Genomic DNA, 18,859 nt, shown 5'->3' with positions numbered 1-18,859 from the left:
TGCAGAGATCTGGCTCAGCCAGAGAGACATGCCGGGAAAGATACAAAATGAAGAAGAACAGACGCGAGATGATAAGCTTTAGAATCTTTGGCATTTTTCATAAACATTTTCAAGGTTTTTAAATCTGTATATTCACCCATTTTCCCCCACACACTCGCCTATAAATACATTATACATGTACTCTTTATACACAACTCTGTATATGCATGGGTACACAAGCACACGTGCAAACAAAAAGGCATTTTTGTGGCTTTTTAAACCAGGATAATCTTTCCTCAATCCTTCCATTTGCAGCTACACACAGCTTTGCATAAGCAAAATACATTCTTTAGCCAATCAAGTATATGAAAATGTGCCTGTCCTTATTCAAAGGCACAGTGGGACTTTGAAAAATAAACTTATGAAAAACTACTGAATCTGGCTAATAACCCAGTGGACTATAGTCTGCTGTCAGTTTTCCTTCTTCAAATTCCTGGAACAAGCCCACAAGATTGTGCTATGGAACCACACACAACTCCATCCATTTTACTTTTTATTAGATGACTTTCAAAGCCTTTTTTTATTATTTTTTGCCAAAAAAGAATCCTATCTCTCAGGTTTCTGCATTTCTTTGTACTGTCAAGTATCCCACGGAATGTTGGTGGTAATCCTTGCCTAGGAATCATAAGCAACAAATCCAGCTCTTGTGCTACCAATGACTTGTGGTGACAAATCACTCCCAAAACGTCCCACAGCACCTAAAGGACCGAGGGCTGCAGTATCAGCAAAATTAAGCAGGTTTTACACATGAGTCTGTGTTTTACTTTCTCCTGTCAAACAACCTTACTAATGCTGGTTTTCTAAAATACATAAAGCAAATGCACAATTACTAGAACATTGGCAAGCAAGCAAAAAATCACATCCTCCACAGAACACAAAATGGGGTCCTTTCTCCTGTCTTTCCATTGCTGTTTCCACTTGACTTCACTTTTGGATCCTCTCCTTGTGAACCACCAGGAAAGACTGCAAGAAGACATCAGTGGTGGACCAAAGCCTGCACACTATTGCACAACCATTTCTTTGGGCACATGTTCTCTTTCTGCACAAGCACTTGTTTCTTTAAGGCTACAAAGTGTTCGTTTTTTCTTTTCCTCTTGGATCTGTAGTGTTGACCCCTCTGGATTTAGACAGGAAAACAACAGCAATGCTGAAAATATCTGATGAGATGGAATTATAAAAGGCAAGCCAACAGACACTTTTCAGGTCACTGAGTTAGCCTTTTCTCTTAATCCTTTCATGGCATAAGGTTTTCATGCATCCATTGCCAGCAATGGATCTCCGATGATTCCAGTATACAAAGAGTTAACCATAGGCTGGGCTTTAAAAAAAAAAAAAAAAAAAGGAGGAAAAAAAAGGAAAAAGGAAAACCCACAAGTGCTGGATGAAATATTGAGATACTGTTGGAGCTCCTAGCTCTTTCTGCTAATTATGATAAAAAACTTTTTAAAATGTACACTGCTTGAACAGAAGATGGGTATCAAAGACTCGTTAATTCAGAGCTTAAACCTTTCTAGGCACAGTGATTTAACTCAGAAAAGAATAGCTTTCATATCTTAATGTAAATCTGTTGGATATGTTAAAAACTGGTTCAGAGCATCTCCTCACATCATCTCAGTTGATCTGCTACACTAAGCAGAATTATCTCTTCCTACATAACACAGGGAGTGCTGCCACATCCAGCCTTGTCTCTGCAATCAAAGGGGGGAATAAAAAAAGAAAAATAAAAGGTGCAGTTGCACCATCCTCTCCCATTCTCCTCCCCATCCCACAAAATAATTCACATTTCACCTTGCTCTTTTTTGGGATTCCGTGCCAAAAACACAACCCAGAAAAGAAACCCAAGATAGGTGTTTATCAAAAACCACATCTTCCAAGAAAGAGAAAGTCCGTGGCAGTGACTCTAGTGTTGTTCTGAAGCAAGAAGGAGGGGAGGGGTGCAGAGTGTGCACGTGTGTGCAGGGAGGGAGGTGCTGCATTCCCAAACCCTGCTGCATCCTAGAGCGCGCTCCGCTTCTTCCTGATGGGGCTGGAGCTGCTGGATGGTTTCAATTCAGCCTGCTGCACCTGTAAAAACAAACAGGCATGACGTTTGCACTTAGGTAACTCTAGCTCACTGCAGCGTGTGTTAATGGCTCCCCCAGGACAAACCCAGGGAAACTAAGGAAGGTTCAAAAGTAATGAATCATTTTCTAAACACAGGAACATGGGGGATTAATTGCAGGAAGGATTTGAGAAGTCATGCATCATTTCTTGAAACAAAAATATTAAAAGCAGATTTTTCTAATGAGATACATGGGGTTCTACCTGATTTCAGCAATCTTTTTGGGTTTGTTTTGGTTTGGGAGTTGTTTTTCTTATCTTTCTGGCATTAACCTATTAGTTTAATAAACTTCTCTCAGGAGTCTCAATTCAAGTGGATCCCAATAGACAGTAAGATGACAGTTGTCAAAACCATACACAGACCCTGGGATGCTGAAATACTTAATTTCAAAAAAGGAAAGTATCCTCCCAAATAGAACCTGGACAAAGCTACCTCCACCTTTCAAAACAAATTCATATACAATATAATGATTAAAACATGTGTAGTAAACTGTCAAGGATGGTGTAATCTCCAAACTGTCTGTTGTGTGAGACAAAAGTATTCCCACAGAAATCATGGGGAAAATTTGTCTGAAAATGTCATCCTTTTCACTCCTCCTCTGTCTTTTGTCCAAGACTTGTGGTTGTAAATGGGTATTGTACAGACAGAAGTCATTTCTAACTCACTGCAGCACCCCAGTGAAATGCTGATGCATTGATAGCACAAAAAACAAAGCAGGCAGAAGAGTTTTGGAGCTTCCATGGATGACTTGTCCCTGAAGTGTGTGGCTGTCACTGTTTTCAGCACTACTGGAAAACTCCAAGGTTCACCCCATCCAAGGAACTTTTATCATTCCTCCCATAGAAAATGGTGATCATTTTCCTTGGAGAGCTCAAAGGATCCCAATATGATGGAAACCACTCAAGGAAATGTTGTAAGTGTAAATGCTAAATAAAGCATAAATAGAAAATCAGCTTATCTTTAAACATAAACACTTAAAGGGCATATGCAAACCATCACTGCAATCCAGTGGCATCTAAAAGAGCAATGACAACAAATAAAAATACACTGAAGCTTAATGGATCTATGACTGTTCCTGCTTAGTGTTTTTCCTCCCACCAGTCCATGGTGAGATTTCTTTCCAGTTATTAGTGCTGCCACCAACCAGTCTGGTTGCTTCTTGAGATAAGTAAGTTTTTTCCAACTCTGTTTCCACCAGATGCCTCAACACTGCACGTGAGCAATTCAGTTTCTGTCTCCAACAGCATAAAGTCACTACGGGTGAGACTGTGATCCCCTTATTCCCAGTGAGCAGCACCTCACAGGGAAAGTGCCACAGAGAAAGTGAAAGGTACAATGTCAGAGGGATCCTGGGCATCAGGATCAGGGCCTGGGGACAGAGATTCCAGTTAGTGAAAACAAAAGAAAGAATCCTTTATATTGTGTGGCTTCATTACCCAGCAAGACTATTTTCCCTCCTCCAACAGAAATAAACAGATCTTGACATTCGAAAGGATTTATTGTTCAAATAATTTCCAGGAAGATAGGCGAGATTGCTGAAGACAATGTTGTTGTTTCAAAGAAATGGGAGAAGAGACAAGACTTGACTGAAACTGAGGGAGGATAGATTCTGGTTAGATTAAAACTTATAATTCCATAATGGTAGAAGATTGATCTGATCAACTGTAGAGTATTTTAAACACATGTCAGGGTTTTCTTTAAAGAAAAAGATGAGCAGGGCATTGTCCAAAAGAGGCCTGGAGCTCAAGCACAATGTCACAGAAATAATTCCCCCCATTCCTCCCCCTATCTTGAGAAAGAGGAGAATTCAGCAAATCCTTTTGGATGGTTATCTCTATCAAAGAGACTATTTTTCTCCTCCCTCTGTACAAATACCGGAGCAGAAAGGTGACGAAAACCATAGCTCAGTAACCACGCTGAGTGATTTTCCAGATCATTTTTAAGTAGGTCTTTCCAGGATAATTTTTCCGCAATCATTTCATCCTTCTGACAAAGGATTTTGGCTCCCTTCTCTTCTAACACTCTCTCCTCCTCCCTTTGTGGATTTTCCCCAGATTCCTTATCTCCCTTATTCAAAAGTCTTTGGCATTGTATTCCCAAACGGAGCACCCAGCCGCTCTCAGTGTCACTCCTTGCCTCTGTTGGCTGTGGCCATTCATTACTTACCTTTTGAACATCAGATGGTACCCTGGAGAGGAAATCTAGTAGCTCATTATTGTCGATGGCATAGGGATTTCTAAGCTTCTTAGTAAATTTATTTATGCCTAGGATAAAAAAAAAAATATATATAGAATAAAAGCAAACAAAATAATACAAGCCTTTTCTACTCCCTCCCTCTAAATTTGTTCAGGCAAGGTGAAAAAGGGAAAGGGAATTCGCAAGTAAAAATTAGTGTGAAAACAGTGCCTCAGACTTAAAGCCACACACATGCTCCCTGTCACGTGGAATCACTCACAAGTGCTTCCTGGAGGAAGTGGAGGACATTACTGACAAAGGTATTTCTCTACTTTTGGGATCATGTGCTGCCAAAAACATGGTGAAAAGCGATTGCAGCAAGAATTCATTCTGGGGGTTACTATAGGGAGAATACACACACTGGAAAACAAATGTGCTGTTAAATCTGCTACCCTACATGACCAACTGGAAGGCTCTGAAAATAATTGGGAAACATTTTCCTTCCATCTCTTCAGAAAATGAAAGCTTCCCTTCCCCATCCCTCATGGCTTATCCCCTTTTTGCAGGGCCACATTGGCCAAACTGCCCATATTATGATGGGACAATATAAAACTTTATCACAAGGTTTACTTTAGCTCAATCTTTGTGTGAATTATTAGGCTTATGAACTGCAGCAATCTCCATCTCCATGGACTTAGTAAAGCTGCAGTTGGCAGAGGTGGTCCCTAGTCTGGACAGAAGATCCATGGGAATGTAATGTTCATATTATTGTGAAGTTCAGAAGGTCTTCTCTTGCCTCTCTTAAGGTCTTCTAGGTGAAGAAAATCAGCTAACCCATTTTAAAGAATAGCAAAAGAATTCAAATGTTGGCTGCCTCTGAGGATCATAATACAGCATTCAACTCCATCATGCCCCTGTCCAAAATCTCATAGTGGTTTCCCTGAAAATGATTTCAAACATGATGGCTGCTCCAAGCCTTCTCCTCTCCCTGAAATGTACCTGCTTCACATCTGAGATTCAGCTTTTAAGCCATATACTTGTAGCAAAATGACAACACAATTTTCTGTGTACCTGATTTTTAAAAAACAGAAAATACCATAAGGTCTTTTGAGGCCTTGCCATGGGGTAGTTGTTTAACATGTATCATATTTGAAAGTCCTGTCACTCCAGATGATGTTGAACGGATGTATAGTTTTCATGTACTCACCATGTCTTCCACACAAGAACAACAATATTTTTTTACTGAACTTTTTACTCTCAGCAATTTCTCCCCTTTCTTTTTGCCCTTTCTTTTGTTTGATTTAATCCTTTATTTCTTTGTTGCTCTTGCCCAAGAATGGCTTTTTTTTTAATGCCACTTTCTCATTCCCTCCCTTTTCTACATCCAAGACAGCAGCTGATGGCTCAGCCCCAGGGGTGACAGGGGCTCCCTACAACTCAGAGCCACATCAGGGCTGAGCCCCTGCAGGTCACTGAGGATTTACCTGCACTATGTCCCTACAACTCAGAGCCACATCAGGGCTGAGCCCCTGCAGGTCACTGAGGATTTACCTGCACTATGTTCTCCACACCTTTCTGCCTCAAGGCTGAGATAAAAGTTAGCACCTAAATTAGACAGGAGGTCATTTGGAGATGTAGAAAGCCTTCAGCACCTGGAATCATAGAATGGTTTGGAGGGAATCTTAAAAATCAACTCAATCCAGCCCCCTGACACAGGCAGGACACCTTCCACTAGATCAGGTTGTTCCAAGCCCTGTCCAACCAAGCCTTGGACACTTCCAGGGATGGGGCTGCCACAGCTTCTCTGTGCACCCTGTGCCAAAGCCTCACCACCATCAAAAGAAAGAATTTCTTCCTCATATCTAATCTAAATCTGCCCTCTTGCTGTTTGAAGCCATTCCCTTTAGTCCTATGCCCTTGAATGCCATCTCCTTCTGTGAAAGATGACCTCACATTTCTTTCACAACGCCACCAGGAAAGTTTTACTTTTTAAAAGCTCCTCTTTTAGTTCATTATGTATCTTCATACAAATACTTTCTGACCCATGACAAAAGGCAAAGCTTGGTGTGTCCCACTGGGCACAGCCTGTCCTGACTGCCAGGATACTCAGACCCAAAAGGCTCCCAGGGTCCAGATCTACATGGTCCAGCTCTGCAAACACATCTTGTCCCCTTCCTACCATTTCCCAGCTGGAGGGCTCCAGCACCAGGAAGCTAATTACTTTCCTGCAGAAGAATAATAACACTGAAAGTAGCTTATCTAGGCTAATGCTCTTCTTGTGGTGCTGTTGGAAACTTATAAAGAACCCTAAGAAAAGCAAATTATCGGATAACCCAGGGGGGAGAAATGGTAATTTTAAGAAGTTCATAACATCTTTATTCACCTCTAAGCAACAGCAGTTGTTTGTCTGTGTAACAGGTCGTTTAAAGCTTGTTTGATTTCACTCTGTAGACATATATTGTATTTATCTCATACAAATGAGACACAGTGGAGTACTTACCCCAGATTAAAACAATGTACCTCAGTGGTATAAAATACAAAATAACTGTTGCTGCTGCCAGGACCAAGCAGGCCAGGACAGAGAGGAAAGGCACCGTCCAGTTGAATGTGCTGTAAGGAAAAAACACAATCCCTCTCAACATTTCTGTTCTTGGACACTGTCTGTGCTCTGCTACCCAATAATAATTTAATGACCCCTTTGCAGTGCTCAGTGCAGTCAGATATGCTGTAAATTGCAGACCCTTTGGAAGGTGGATAAATAGATTCCCACTGTTAGAATGGATTAAGGAAGATATATGAGTGGCAGATATCATGATAAGGAAAGAGAAGAGGAGCCCTGGGGAGCTCAGTGAAGTTGTTAGGCATGTAAGCGAGTTGTTTTTGTTTCTTCTTCTTCTTCATGTGGCACTTGTTACACATCTCTGCTGGCCACACAGCTCTCCATTATTCATGAGCAGATTATCTGATCTGGAAACAGGGCTGAGCCAGCTCCACGGGGTCACAGTGGAGGTGACACACGGTATGTGTCCAGTGCACAACCCAGGCATGGCAGGTAGCCAGAGTCCAACCCAGCAAATAACTTGCATTGGATTGATTATGATGCCAAACTGTGAAAGAGCAGTTAGAGTAATTTTTCTGTATAACATTAGGGTCATAATGTTCTATAAAAATCTGTCTACATATATATACATTTTGTCCTATATCTTTACATTTTCAGCAATTCTTTACTACACTGAATATAGGAGGCTGGCTTGGATAAATTGTAATAAGCCAGCAGCAGCCCAACCTTCTGCACTCCAACAAGCCACATCAGGTTTTTCCCAAGAGGAGCACTTTTGAAAGGTTCAGTTACTACAGCATTTCAGACTTTGGCCACATTGTAGTGAAAAACAGGATTTTATTTCACTCAGACCTCTCATCTGCAAGTCAATGGTGGACTGAAGGTGAGAAGCCACTGCTAACACATCTTTGAAATTACTTTGTCCCCCTGTGCTGTTGTAAGACATAACTCTCTGCCCTGCACCAAATGCTGAGATAGCTGGACTACAAGGATGCCCGCTAGTCCACAGGTGGATTTATGCATCTGGGCATCTCTGTTTCACACAATCTGCCTGCTAACTTCATCATATGACAATGATGGGGAGTAGGAAGAAGAGAGAATCAATCTGGACCACTTATCAGGCTATAAAATAAGACAAACTTCCCTTGACAGATAAAATTAATAGGACGCTTCAAGAATTACATTTAAGCTTCAATAGACGTATTAAATATTAAGTAAAAATAGGTGGGAGAGGACCCATCATTATCAATCAATGTAGCTTAAGTTAAAGCAAAAAAAAAAAAAAAAGGCAAAACAGCTCAATTGAGTTAAACTCTGAAAACTCCCTATGATTGTGTAACTGGAGTGACAGACGGAAACTGTAGCACAATTCAGTCTGTCACTTACAAAAAAAACTTTGATAGCAATTTTTTAATGGCACATCACTGCCGAGCTACAACAGAATCCTTCTGAAATTACATCGGGTGTCCACATTAATACCCAACGTGTTCTTTAAGACCATTGTTAGCAAAATGAATGCAAGAATTAATAGTGTTTAAGTGTTTTGAGTCTTCCTGCCATGCAGCTGGGCAGAACAGTGCCCTGTTCATAGACTGGAATACAACTTTGGGCCACTTCCACCCCAGCTGGGGTGTCCGGCGTGGCACCACAGCACATGTGGTTGCTGTATTTTTAGCTTGAACTCAGCTCCTCATTAAAGTGAGCCTCGGTCACAAACCATCACTTTGTGTTCAAAACAGACAACAATATGGATCAATTAAGTGCCAATAAAGACGGAGTTATAAAAGGTTTGTGTGTGTTTGCCTGTGGGATTTTTTTTAGGCTCTTCACCTCCCTCCTTTGTAAGGTCAGGAATACCCTCTGTGTCTCCCCTCCTGCCATGAGACCCTGAAAACCCCCTTTGGGCTTCCTCGTGGCACCAGCAGGAAGCAGACAGCTCAGAAAGGCAAAGACAGAAGAAGATCAATGTGTTGGCCAGGGACACAAGTGACTGGTGACCCCAACAGCCAGGTCAGGATGGGGAGGGCGTGGGAAAGGCAACACTGACCATCAGTACCCACTTTCTGTGATGGGACTGAAAAGAAATGCCTGATGCTTCTGTGACCACATCTTCAAACAGTATCTGTGGCATCCCCACCCCATCACAAACAAGCAGCCTTAAATTCAGGCAAACATGAAAGCTACATCAGTAAGGAACACTGCTTCTCCTCTTCTCTGTGCTCTGCAAAGGTGTTTTGGAATAAAAGACTGTAGGAGAAGAAGCAGGGGTGGGACTAGCCAGCTTATCCTGCTGCAACTTGCAGACATTTTTGGAGCAAGACAATTACTCCACTTTGATCCTCCTGGTTCTGCTTCATTTCGAATCATGGTCAAAGAAAAGATTATTACTTACTTTTTAATCCTCTCTCCAAACGATGCTATTTCTTCCAGGATGCTCTGAACAGCTATGATGATCTCCTGGACCATGTGGATTCTCTCAATCAGCCCCTTTTTCTCAGATTCCTAATCAAAAGAAACCAGAAAACCAAGACTTTTAATAATTTGCTAGGGTGTCCACAGACACATGGTGAAACTAAGATTTCCAGCACTGCTGATCCATCCATCACCTCAAGAATTTCACTGAAGGAAAGGCAGAAAGAACACCCTGGGTTTATCACACAGAACCAACATTATTTGTATAGATCCCTGTATTTTCTTCCTTTTTCTCAACACATGGGCAGAGGTTTCTTCATCTTCTAACACAATTTGACTGCAGGATTTCAACCAGGATTTCACACAATTGGATGCCAAAGCACAAGAGGTGTTGAGCACCCCTGGTGTGGAGTGCTGGCTGCTCAGTGCTCCTCAAGAACAAAAATATTCTTGTGCAGAACTTCTAAATATCACATTTCTGAGCTTTGTAGGCCCCCCACAGCCATGCTGGTTCGTGTATATAAATTAGCAGCAAGATAGTGAATGCAATATTTTTTGTGCATTCTCCATACAGAGACTTATTCTTTTGCTGGGAAAAAAAAAGGATCAAAGGAAAAAATGTCATTTTCCCTTTGCAGCGGCCATCTCAACTTCATTTTTTACTGCTTATTTTAGGCAACAACATTACAGGACATTACTACACATGTGCAGAAATAAAAAGGAAGCACAGAATGAATTAAAAATCAAAATTACTTAAATCAGGCTTGAAAACCAGTATACAATTATCAGCATTCAGCATTTCTTTGCCAGCAATCTAACACACATACAGGCATGCAAATTGGCGTGGTTGCAGATATTCTAGCAAGAAATCAGCAAAACATTCACTTAGTACAAAATGCAAAGCCCTGGACACTGATTTTACATCACATTTAGACACTTAAAAATCAGTCCAATTTAGAAATAAAATAAAAAAAAAAAAAAAGAAAAAAAAAGAAATAAAATAAAAAAAAAAAAAAAGAAACAACAAAAAATGAACCAACAAAACATTTTAAGCTGTGTTTTAACCAATCTGTTCCCAGAGAGAGGAGATAATGGCAAAGTGCATTTGGTATCCCTGTTCTCCACGCCCACACCAGCCAAGGTAGAGGAAAGGGTGGATGAGAATGAGCAAGGACCAGAGACTTTTGCATCAGTATTTCTGCAATTCTGCCTCTGTGTTGCCATCCTCCTCCATGCAGGACAGGGTCAGAGGTTGTTTAAAGTCACACAGAGCCACAGAGGTGAGGGCTCTTGCTCCAGCATTTTGGCACTACCATGCTGGGAGAGGGTCTGTATGGAGCTGAGACAGGGCACCGCTCTGCAGAGAGTGCTGGAATAACCTGTGACCCATCCTGGGATGCTGAGAGGCAGGCATGGGAATGCAGCCCTTATACCACTTTGAATTACTTACTGCCCATTTCTCTTCCCAGCAATTTTTGAGTTTAAAAAGCCAGCCAAAACCACCATGGAGTTATCAAGCTCCAGACATTTGAATATTTGCCTTTAGGTTGCAAGTCAGTGCACAATGAATAGAAGCAGCATTTTAAATAATCACACATTTGGGTGTGAAAATGAGTATTTTTACATTAATAAAACAACCAACAAAAATGAAACCCTTGGGGTGTGAAATAACCCCAGAACAAAATAAATAAATAAATAGTCAGTTTATGTGAAAATAGCACCAAAAAGTCATTTTCACACAGCTCCAGTTATAATCTCGTTAGGCTCAAATGTAAATGACACATTGAAATTATATTTAACTATTTCCTCACTGGGATGGTAGAACGGTTCTTTGGCCATAGCTGGCTTTTTTCCCACCAAACTTGCAAGCAGAAGTTGGGGAGCAGCCCATGGAAAACCAGACAGTGGGGATTTCATTCTGTCCAAATTCAGGCAGAGGGGTAAAGAAACCACTTAAATGAAGTGATATTGCAGGGCAAGCCTACTCTTGCTGCCCAGAGCTGCAAGGCAGATCATCTGCCAGCTCTGCCTGCATCATGCTGACTTCATTTACACATCCTCGATGGAGCTCCGCAATGTGGTGATAACACAGTTAAACCAACACAACACAACACAACTCCTGCTGCAGCCACGAAGCAGAGCCAGAAAATAAACCAGAAACTGCCAGTCCCTAAGTTATGACAACTGCATGGCCATGCTCACCTGGCTGCGTGCTAAAATCACCCCTGGACAACAGTGCTTTCAATTTCTGATGCAAAATATGGCCAACCAATGTAAAGGCAGAGATGAACTGGGATTAGAAAACCTTGTAAATAAAATAAATTATTTGAGAGAAAAATAGGCTGCAACTGTGTGTATGCACGATGGGCATAACTGTTTGAAAATTCTGGGAATTTGTCAACATCATTTCTTTGTTATTGTTGTTTGGTTCTGGAAACCTGCAGTCTAAACACATGGACAGGATTATTAGGTCACTGGTTAAGCAACAGAGAAGCAGACAAATGAAGTACAACAAACAGTATTTTCCAAATTATTTAGGTTTTGGAGTGTTGTTTATGCTTTGTGAAGCCAGCACCTCAGAAAACACTGTCAGAAACAGTAAGAGTCCGTCAGGATGACAGTCACTGGACCTTATTTATTAGTAAATGGGCAACTGTCATAGAGAGAGCTATATTTGAACACTACCATGTTTGTGGAAAATGTAAAGAAAGAATCCAAAACACATCTTCCACTAAACACACTTCCTCATCCGTGCAAGGTCCCACCACCCAGACAATTCTTCATATTCTTCAGGTGTCATTCCTTTCTGATTTCTTTTGGACTCCACGTATCATACTGCTTGAAAACTGGATTTGGATACCGATAGTTTAAGATCACAGCTCAGAAGCTTTTGTGTCAAGTGAAAATGAAATATCCCGCCTTTTTCTGGTATTATTTCCCTAAAACCAGTCGTGATAACTTCCATTAATTCAAGGCCTTTGTCTCCTTTATTTCTTAGCTGATTACAGTACTGTGGGTGGACCAAACCTAGTCTTCAGCCTCTGGGAAAGAATTAACTCCATCAAAATGAATTTAAAACTGAGAATTAATTATATAATCAGTGTGTTACTTCAACTCTTCCTTGCATATCCTGATTTAAGAATCCTTCATTTTTACATTAATTGCCTGAACAAAGCCACAAAAGGGGGTTTACAAAAGATTAAGCATGTCAGGGGAGGGGAAAAAAATAAACCAAACACCAACCAAGACCCAGCAATTTCAGAAATTAAGTCTTTTGTCTCCAGCGAACATATATCAACTCAGAAATGTAGAGACCAAATCTCTGCTGTACTGGAAGACGCTCCTAGATTTTCCTATTTCCCAAATATGTAACAGTTAAACAGGACACAAACACACTTAAAGAGCTACCACAGCTCTAGGATCTCCCTTCCCCAGAAGGAACTTGTGCTGCTCCAAGACATTTAGGGTCAGCTGCAAAAAGAAACCTTCACACAGCCACAGCACGGAGGGGCTTCCAGAGCTGAAGACTTTAAAGGAATGGGAATATGGGGCAGGCCAGGACAGGATGTCCCCAGCACTCACACAGCAATTCACAGCGGGGGAGCTACAGCAGTCAGAGCTGGTCTTGTGAGGGAAAATCCTAAGAGTTATGGGGGAAGACACTGAAGGCAAAATTCTTCAATCATCTGCTCTGGAACAAAGGCCAAATGCCACCCATTAGTGCTTCTTCTCTAGCCAAGCATCCATTACTGAATTCAAAGCCTGGATGGTGGAGATCCCCTAACTCCTTTTGATCATTTGTTTCAATGATTAATAGCTTTCATCTTTACAGAAAGCTGTTTCCTATTTTTTAAATCTATCCTTCAAATATTTTTCCTCTGGATACATCCAAACCAGCAAGCAACGCTCCAAATGCACAGACAATTTTTGCTGTTATTCTCTAAGTGTATTTCTCATGTATACTGCAAGTATCATATGCACACAAGGAAAAGTTAGGCTTGAAGCCATGGGTAAGTTGTACATAATACTTGCTCACTTGGATTTCATAGAAAACACTTGCAGAGAAAAATCTTGCATGCAACTTTCAAACAAGTGGTATTCATCAGCAGATTTCTGGCATGCCAAGGGGAACTCAATATATAAAGCTGAGGAACACTTGGGGGCAAAGATGAGGAAAAGGGGAGGAGAAAACATAAATATGGATTAATGAAAAGGAGGAAGAAAACAGGATACAGGCAGCTCAGTCAGGAATGAAAATCCTGAATCTCTTCAGGGATTGGAAGAATTAATCTGCCTAGCCCTGGGCTGGCCTAACTTTCAGGATTAGCTTTCTTACAGTAGCTGTCTCATTATGCTACTGCTGCTACAAGCACATTAGGATGATGTTTTACCACGATTTATCTAATGTACCAGTTATTAATTCTTCAGTGTATTAGCAACAAACAAGATTGATGGAAAGACAAAAGAAAGAAAAATAGCTCAGGCATGCATTCCTTTTTGCTCCACTATTATTCTGCTTTAAAAAAAAAAAAACCCAACAAAACATGCTGTAGTTATTTAGGGAAAAGCAGAGCTGGGCAAAGTTGGATTTAATTTGCAACTTGCTCTCTGCTGGACTACAAAACTCAGACCTTACCGGTGTCCAGCAAAAGCTGTGCCAAAAAAACATCTTAGGGCCAAAATACTCATCCGTGAAGAACTTCTGAAACCAAAAGGATTTTATTGGGCATAAACAGCAGACCACTGGCCTCTGTTGTCAGCAGGGAACACTTCAATAACGCTCCAGTCTAGCAGCAGAACGAAGCTCTTGTGGGAGGTGGCAGCCATGGAGTGACAGACAGTCTCTTGGTAGCTGAAATGAATTCCAGGCAGAGCTTTGCAAACAGTCACCACAGCAACCTTGAACTGGCTCCTGCCTTCGGTGGGAGCCAAAGGCTGCTGAGAGGAGCCCAGCAATCTGCCTTGCTGAGTCACTGCCCTGCCCTGAGCTGCAAAGTCTGCTGCTCCTCGGCACTTCCAGGAGGACGGGCACGCGGAGGGGACGGCTGCCAAACTCTGAGCAACTGCCTCGTGCAGTCCTGAAACTGTGCATCACAGGATCTTTTTGTTTATTAACACCATGCTGCAAATGTGCCTGCCTGTGGAAATTTAGCGAATCTGAGTGTACTTGAAATAATTACCAAATAGAGGAAATGCAACACATAGAGGTCAATTTATGCTCTCAGTTAAAAAGGTGTGAAATCTGGAATAATTCCACCAGAGCCAATAGAATCACTTCAGACTGGTAGGAAGGAGAGCAGCATCAGTCTTAAGAGGACACATTTGGAAAGCAATAGCACATCATCCTACAGCTCAGGCTGGGGAACACTCCCTGAAGGGCAGAAGATGACCACTCCATGCCTTGTCCAGCCATGCCTGCACTTTCTCTGCCTGCATTAGACAAGTTTCATCCGTGCACAGAGGACCAGCAAAAGTCTCCTAAGCCAAGCTCAAGAAGAATCTTATGTGAAAAACCCTTGGTCATAATTCAGTTTCTTTCTCTATGCACAGGCATGAAATGCAGGGGGCTTAAGAAGCATTTTCTGTACATGCTCACATTTTCACAGACGTGTAAAGTAACCCAAAGTCTACCGGTATTACCACAAGTTTTCAAGCAGTATCAGCAGTCACAACAGAATAAAACACAATTCAGGTGAGGAACACATGCTTAAGAAGCAACAAGAATCAATCCTGAATGGAGACAAGAAGTCACCAGTCATCTTTCATTTAAAAACCAGAAAGGGAAAGAAAATAAATTTTGTCGAAATAAGTGCTTTCTCCTGAAAACACGTGAGACTTAAGAACAATCACACATGGTTATTAGACTTAAAACTACTGGATCATCATCTATAATCTAGGTAATGATCTTCAGCAATTTGGGGTACAGGAGAAAGAAGTATCTATTCATATATCTGGCCAATTCAAAAGAAAATTTAACAACATTTTAAATAGTTGGAATTTTTAAGGGAGGAGAACTCCCTGAGGCTCATCTGCTAGGTCCAGTGACCTGCCTAGCGCTACTTAATACCTTTCCAGAGATTTAGAGAAGTTGCAGTGTTGGCTTTTACCTACATCTAGGTAGGTAATTCTCTCTAAGAGGGAGAATTCTGAAGTGCCATAGGGCTGCTGAGGTTTCTTTGTGAGGATATCTAAAAGTCCTCTGCAAGAACCTCCTTTCAACTCCTCTTCCCCACCACCTCTAAACCTATGAATGGGTGGCTCACGACACTGATATAAGAACTGTGACAATTTATGGGATGCCTATGGATAAGACCAGCCCTGGACAATGCTGCTGTGCAAATAAGATTTAACAAGAGACCATTTAGCTTCCACTTTCCTGTACAAAGAAGGCTCCCAGGAAAAGAGCAAAGCAAAACCACAGCAATCCCTGCACTGGGTCTTCTTGCCCATAATTTTGTGGAGGACATGGATGCTCCTTGTCAGTCTGAACATATCCTGTGTAACATGGGGCATTTTCAAGTCCTCACCATCACTTCTCTTCAGCAATCTTAATGGGGGATGTTGAAATATTATATTGCAATTGTTGCATTGAAGAAAAAACTAATGAAATTATTTATACTTCCAGGGAAGAAAACAATGAGATGATATTGTCTTGAATGACCTTTCCTAAGTATGGGGATATAGCATCTTACACAATAGACTCTTGGTTCATGTTTCAATTACTGACCTTTACTGCGGAGAAAATTAATGCAATTTTCATCGTAATCCACCCGTACAAATAAGATCCATACGGAAGGTTTCCACATGCTGAATCTAACTCAAATGGAAAATGTCAGCTCTTTGCTACTGGATGAATTTGACTTTAATTTGTTCGGCTGGAGTCTTTTTGAATTGTGTTCATAAAACTTTGTATATCTTCGGTACCTATTTTTGACAGAGAATTTCCTACAGTAAAGGCATTGAATTTTTACTCTTTGGTGATTTTCTTCCACTTCTGTTTTTTTTCCAATACATGAGATACTAAACATTTCTTGGAAGTTGCCAAATAACTTGGCTTAAAGCCACAGTATCATTTGATTCTTCCCTGTTACACTGCACTAGCCAAGCAGGACTACACAGGCTCACCACAGGACAAGAACTCTTTTAAAAAAATGCCAAAAAATCAACAGAAACCTCACACAGGAATTGCTGTTGATTTAGTTTTTTCTCTGATTTTCTCTTGAATCAGTTACCAGACCTGAAAATAGTCATAAATTAAGCTTTGTCCGTTGTGGAGATGCAAACTTTTATTCAGACAACGGGGAAGACTCCAAGGCTCTTTTCAGTCAGGTGCTATGACACAATCATTCACAAGGTAAATGTCTGCTCTTGAAACTCTACAGTCATTATCAGAAACAGAAAAAACAAATAAAATAAATAGAACTGGTCAACAATCAGACAGCTTAAAGTGAGTTGCATGCAGCTTGTCTATACCTTCTTCCTGGCAGACCAAAGATGCTGCAGTGATGTAACTTTAAAACAATCCTTACTCAGGCTGACAGAGCCCAGAGCTGACAGGACACAGCCTGAACTCCGTGTCCAAGATGGCACAAATCCGAGAAGGCATTTATCCACGGAAGAGCTGGTGCCAAAGGGACAGAGCACTGCTATCTTTTACAGCCCTCCATGCTGGTATGTGGGGAGGGCAGAGGGGGAAAGGATGGGGGAGTCAGCAATTAAGCCCTGTCATTTAAGACAGATAGTCTAGGTGGAGGGAGTTAATCTGCTCTTGGGTTTTTGAACTAAGTGTCTGTGTATTTATAATTTGTAAACAGTTCATCTCTTCGAGGGTGTGTTACAATTCCCAGAAGCACGGTCTGTTATGTCTAACAGGCAGCAGAACCCAGAAGGGCTCTGTGTGCAAGTATTTTGATACAGCAGGATGACAGGAAACAGAAACAGTGACCTCGTACACCACAAGCCAACTAGCAGATTTCAACTTTGGGAGCTCTTGTATTAGGGAGGGAAAAAAAATACACAGACTTCTTTTTAAAGTAGACTTGTCTGTTTAAATGTTGACATTGCCATGAGATAGTGTCATAAAATTACATTTTTCTTGCACTCCCCAGAGAGCACTGGCCACCCTCAGACTGGGAAAAGTGTCTTAGAATATACTTAATGTAATTAAAGATGTACCTAATGTATTTAAAGATGCAAGTCATGGGAGTGCAAGTGTGGCCCTTCACTGCTGCACGGGGGTGCACACAAGGCACAGTAAAGACATTAAGGCAATTCTGCACAGCACTGGCCATGGGACAAATGTAGGGGCTGGCAATTGTCTCTTCTGGCAACTCTGTGCCGGAATTCCATCCATAACAACTGTAATGCTGGGATGTAAAGTGTTATCTTCATGAGAAAGCCTGCTGGGGGTATCTGCTGTGAGAGGCTTTAGCCAGTGCTACCAGCTCTCTGCGCCAGAGAGTCCTGGAGTGTGTGTGGAATGGAGACAGAGGCAGCTCCCACTACAACATGGTAGGGCCAAACCATCAGCACCTCAACATTGACTCCCAGGAGTTTCACCAAACCTGCACACTTTGTTAAAATAAACCAAGAAAGGGAATGACAGTGAAGCTGTCTGGGGGGAGACAAAAACCCAAAGTCATTAAATCCATATTGAAGTGACCCAGTTGTATTTGTACAGAGAGAACCAAAGTCAGTGGAGTTAAATGTAGGGTAAATGTGACCTAGAATATCTTAGCAGCAATGAATCTATTGCACACCCCAGGAAACAGAGGATTTGATACCTATTTAGTACATTCTTACTCTCTTTTCCCACCTCAGCACTTGCAAGGGCAAAACAGGAATATTAAAATAGAAAAAAATCAAATGGGATTGTTCCAGGGAATAAGTTACACCTTTAGGCATCACACAAATAATATTTACAAATGTCTAGAACCAGGTACTCACTAAACAGAAATTATTGACTTCTACAGATACACAGTTTTCTTTTGAAAAAGATGCAACTTTCATTTAGCTACTTTTGATGAGTTTCAGATATTGGTCCATTCAGTTGATGAATTTTACTATACAAAGAGTAAATTATGAATGAGAACATTTAAACAACTACTGTGTGTTGCAAGAAACCTGTAATTCAACTGGATTGCCTAAACTTCACTTTATAACTTTGACGGATTTCTGGTTGCTCATTAAAATATAAGCACAGCAGAAGAGCAAGTAAAATTTAAATAACTATTCCCATCAATTAGTCTGCTGAGCTTCAATCCTGGGATCTGTGACTGAGAAGAGTTAAGGTGCATTTGCTAGCTGCATTAGTGATTTGCTTCTTAATGATCAACAAATTTCACTGTAGCATTTTTAAAACATAGAATATTCAAGAAGAGTCTTATTAACTTAGTATGCAATTTGAAAGTTTCACATCCCCTCATGAACATTTTCTTCCTAACAGCTAATGTTCCTTTGCATGCTGTTGCTCGTTAAATAATTCCTCACCTTTTAGCTTTAAAGTATTTATAGATTATCAGATCCTCCTTCACTTACTTATGTTTTTTCAAGCTGTATACATTAAGTTCTCT

General features: G+C 41.0%; 1 protein-coding gene across 1 annotated transcript in view; it reads right to left on the bottom strand.

The window, feature by feature from the left end:
- Nucleotides 1–1,939: 1,939 nt before the first annotated feature.
- The window catches only part of MCTP2 (multiple C2 and transmembrane domain containing 2), a 100,086-nt gene continuing 83,166 nt past the window's right edge, over nt 1,940–18,859 (bottom strand). The window contains exons 19-22 of the mRNA XM_041418621.1: nt 9,268–9,377; nt 6,816–6,925; nt 4,307–4,404; nt 1,940–2,103 (exon numbers count right to left, since the gene is read on the bottom strand). Of these exons, the coding sequence (XP_041274555.1) occupies nt 2,035–2,103; nt 4,307–4,404; nt 6,816–6,925; nt 9,268–9,377 (387 nt within the window). The 3' untranslated portion in view covers nt 1,940–2,034. The remainder of the gene's footprint in view (nt 2,104–4,306; nt 4,405–6,815; nt 6,926–9,267; nt 9,378–18,859) is intronic.

This window comes from Onychostruthus taczanowskii, unplaced genomic scaffold (genome assembly GCF_017590055.1).
Source record: "Onychostruthus taczanowskii isolate IOZ18803 unplaced genomic scaffold, ASM1759005v1 scaffold6, whole genome shotgun sequence".
Classification (NCBI taxonomy): Eukaryota; Metazoa; Chordata; class Aves; order Passeriformes; family Passeridae; genus Onychostruthus; species Onychostruthus taczanowskii.
Note: the sequence above shows the minus strand (reverse complement) of the source record. Positions and strands in the feature narration are given on the sequence as shown.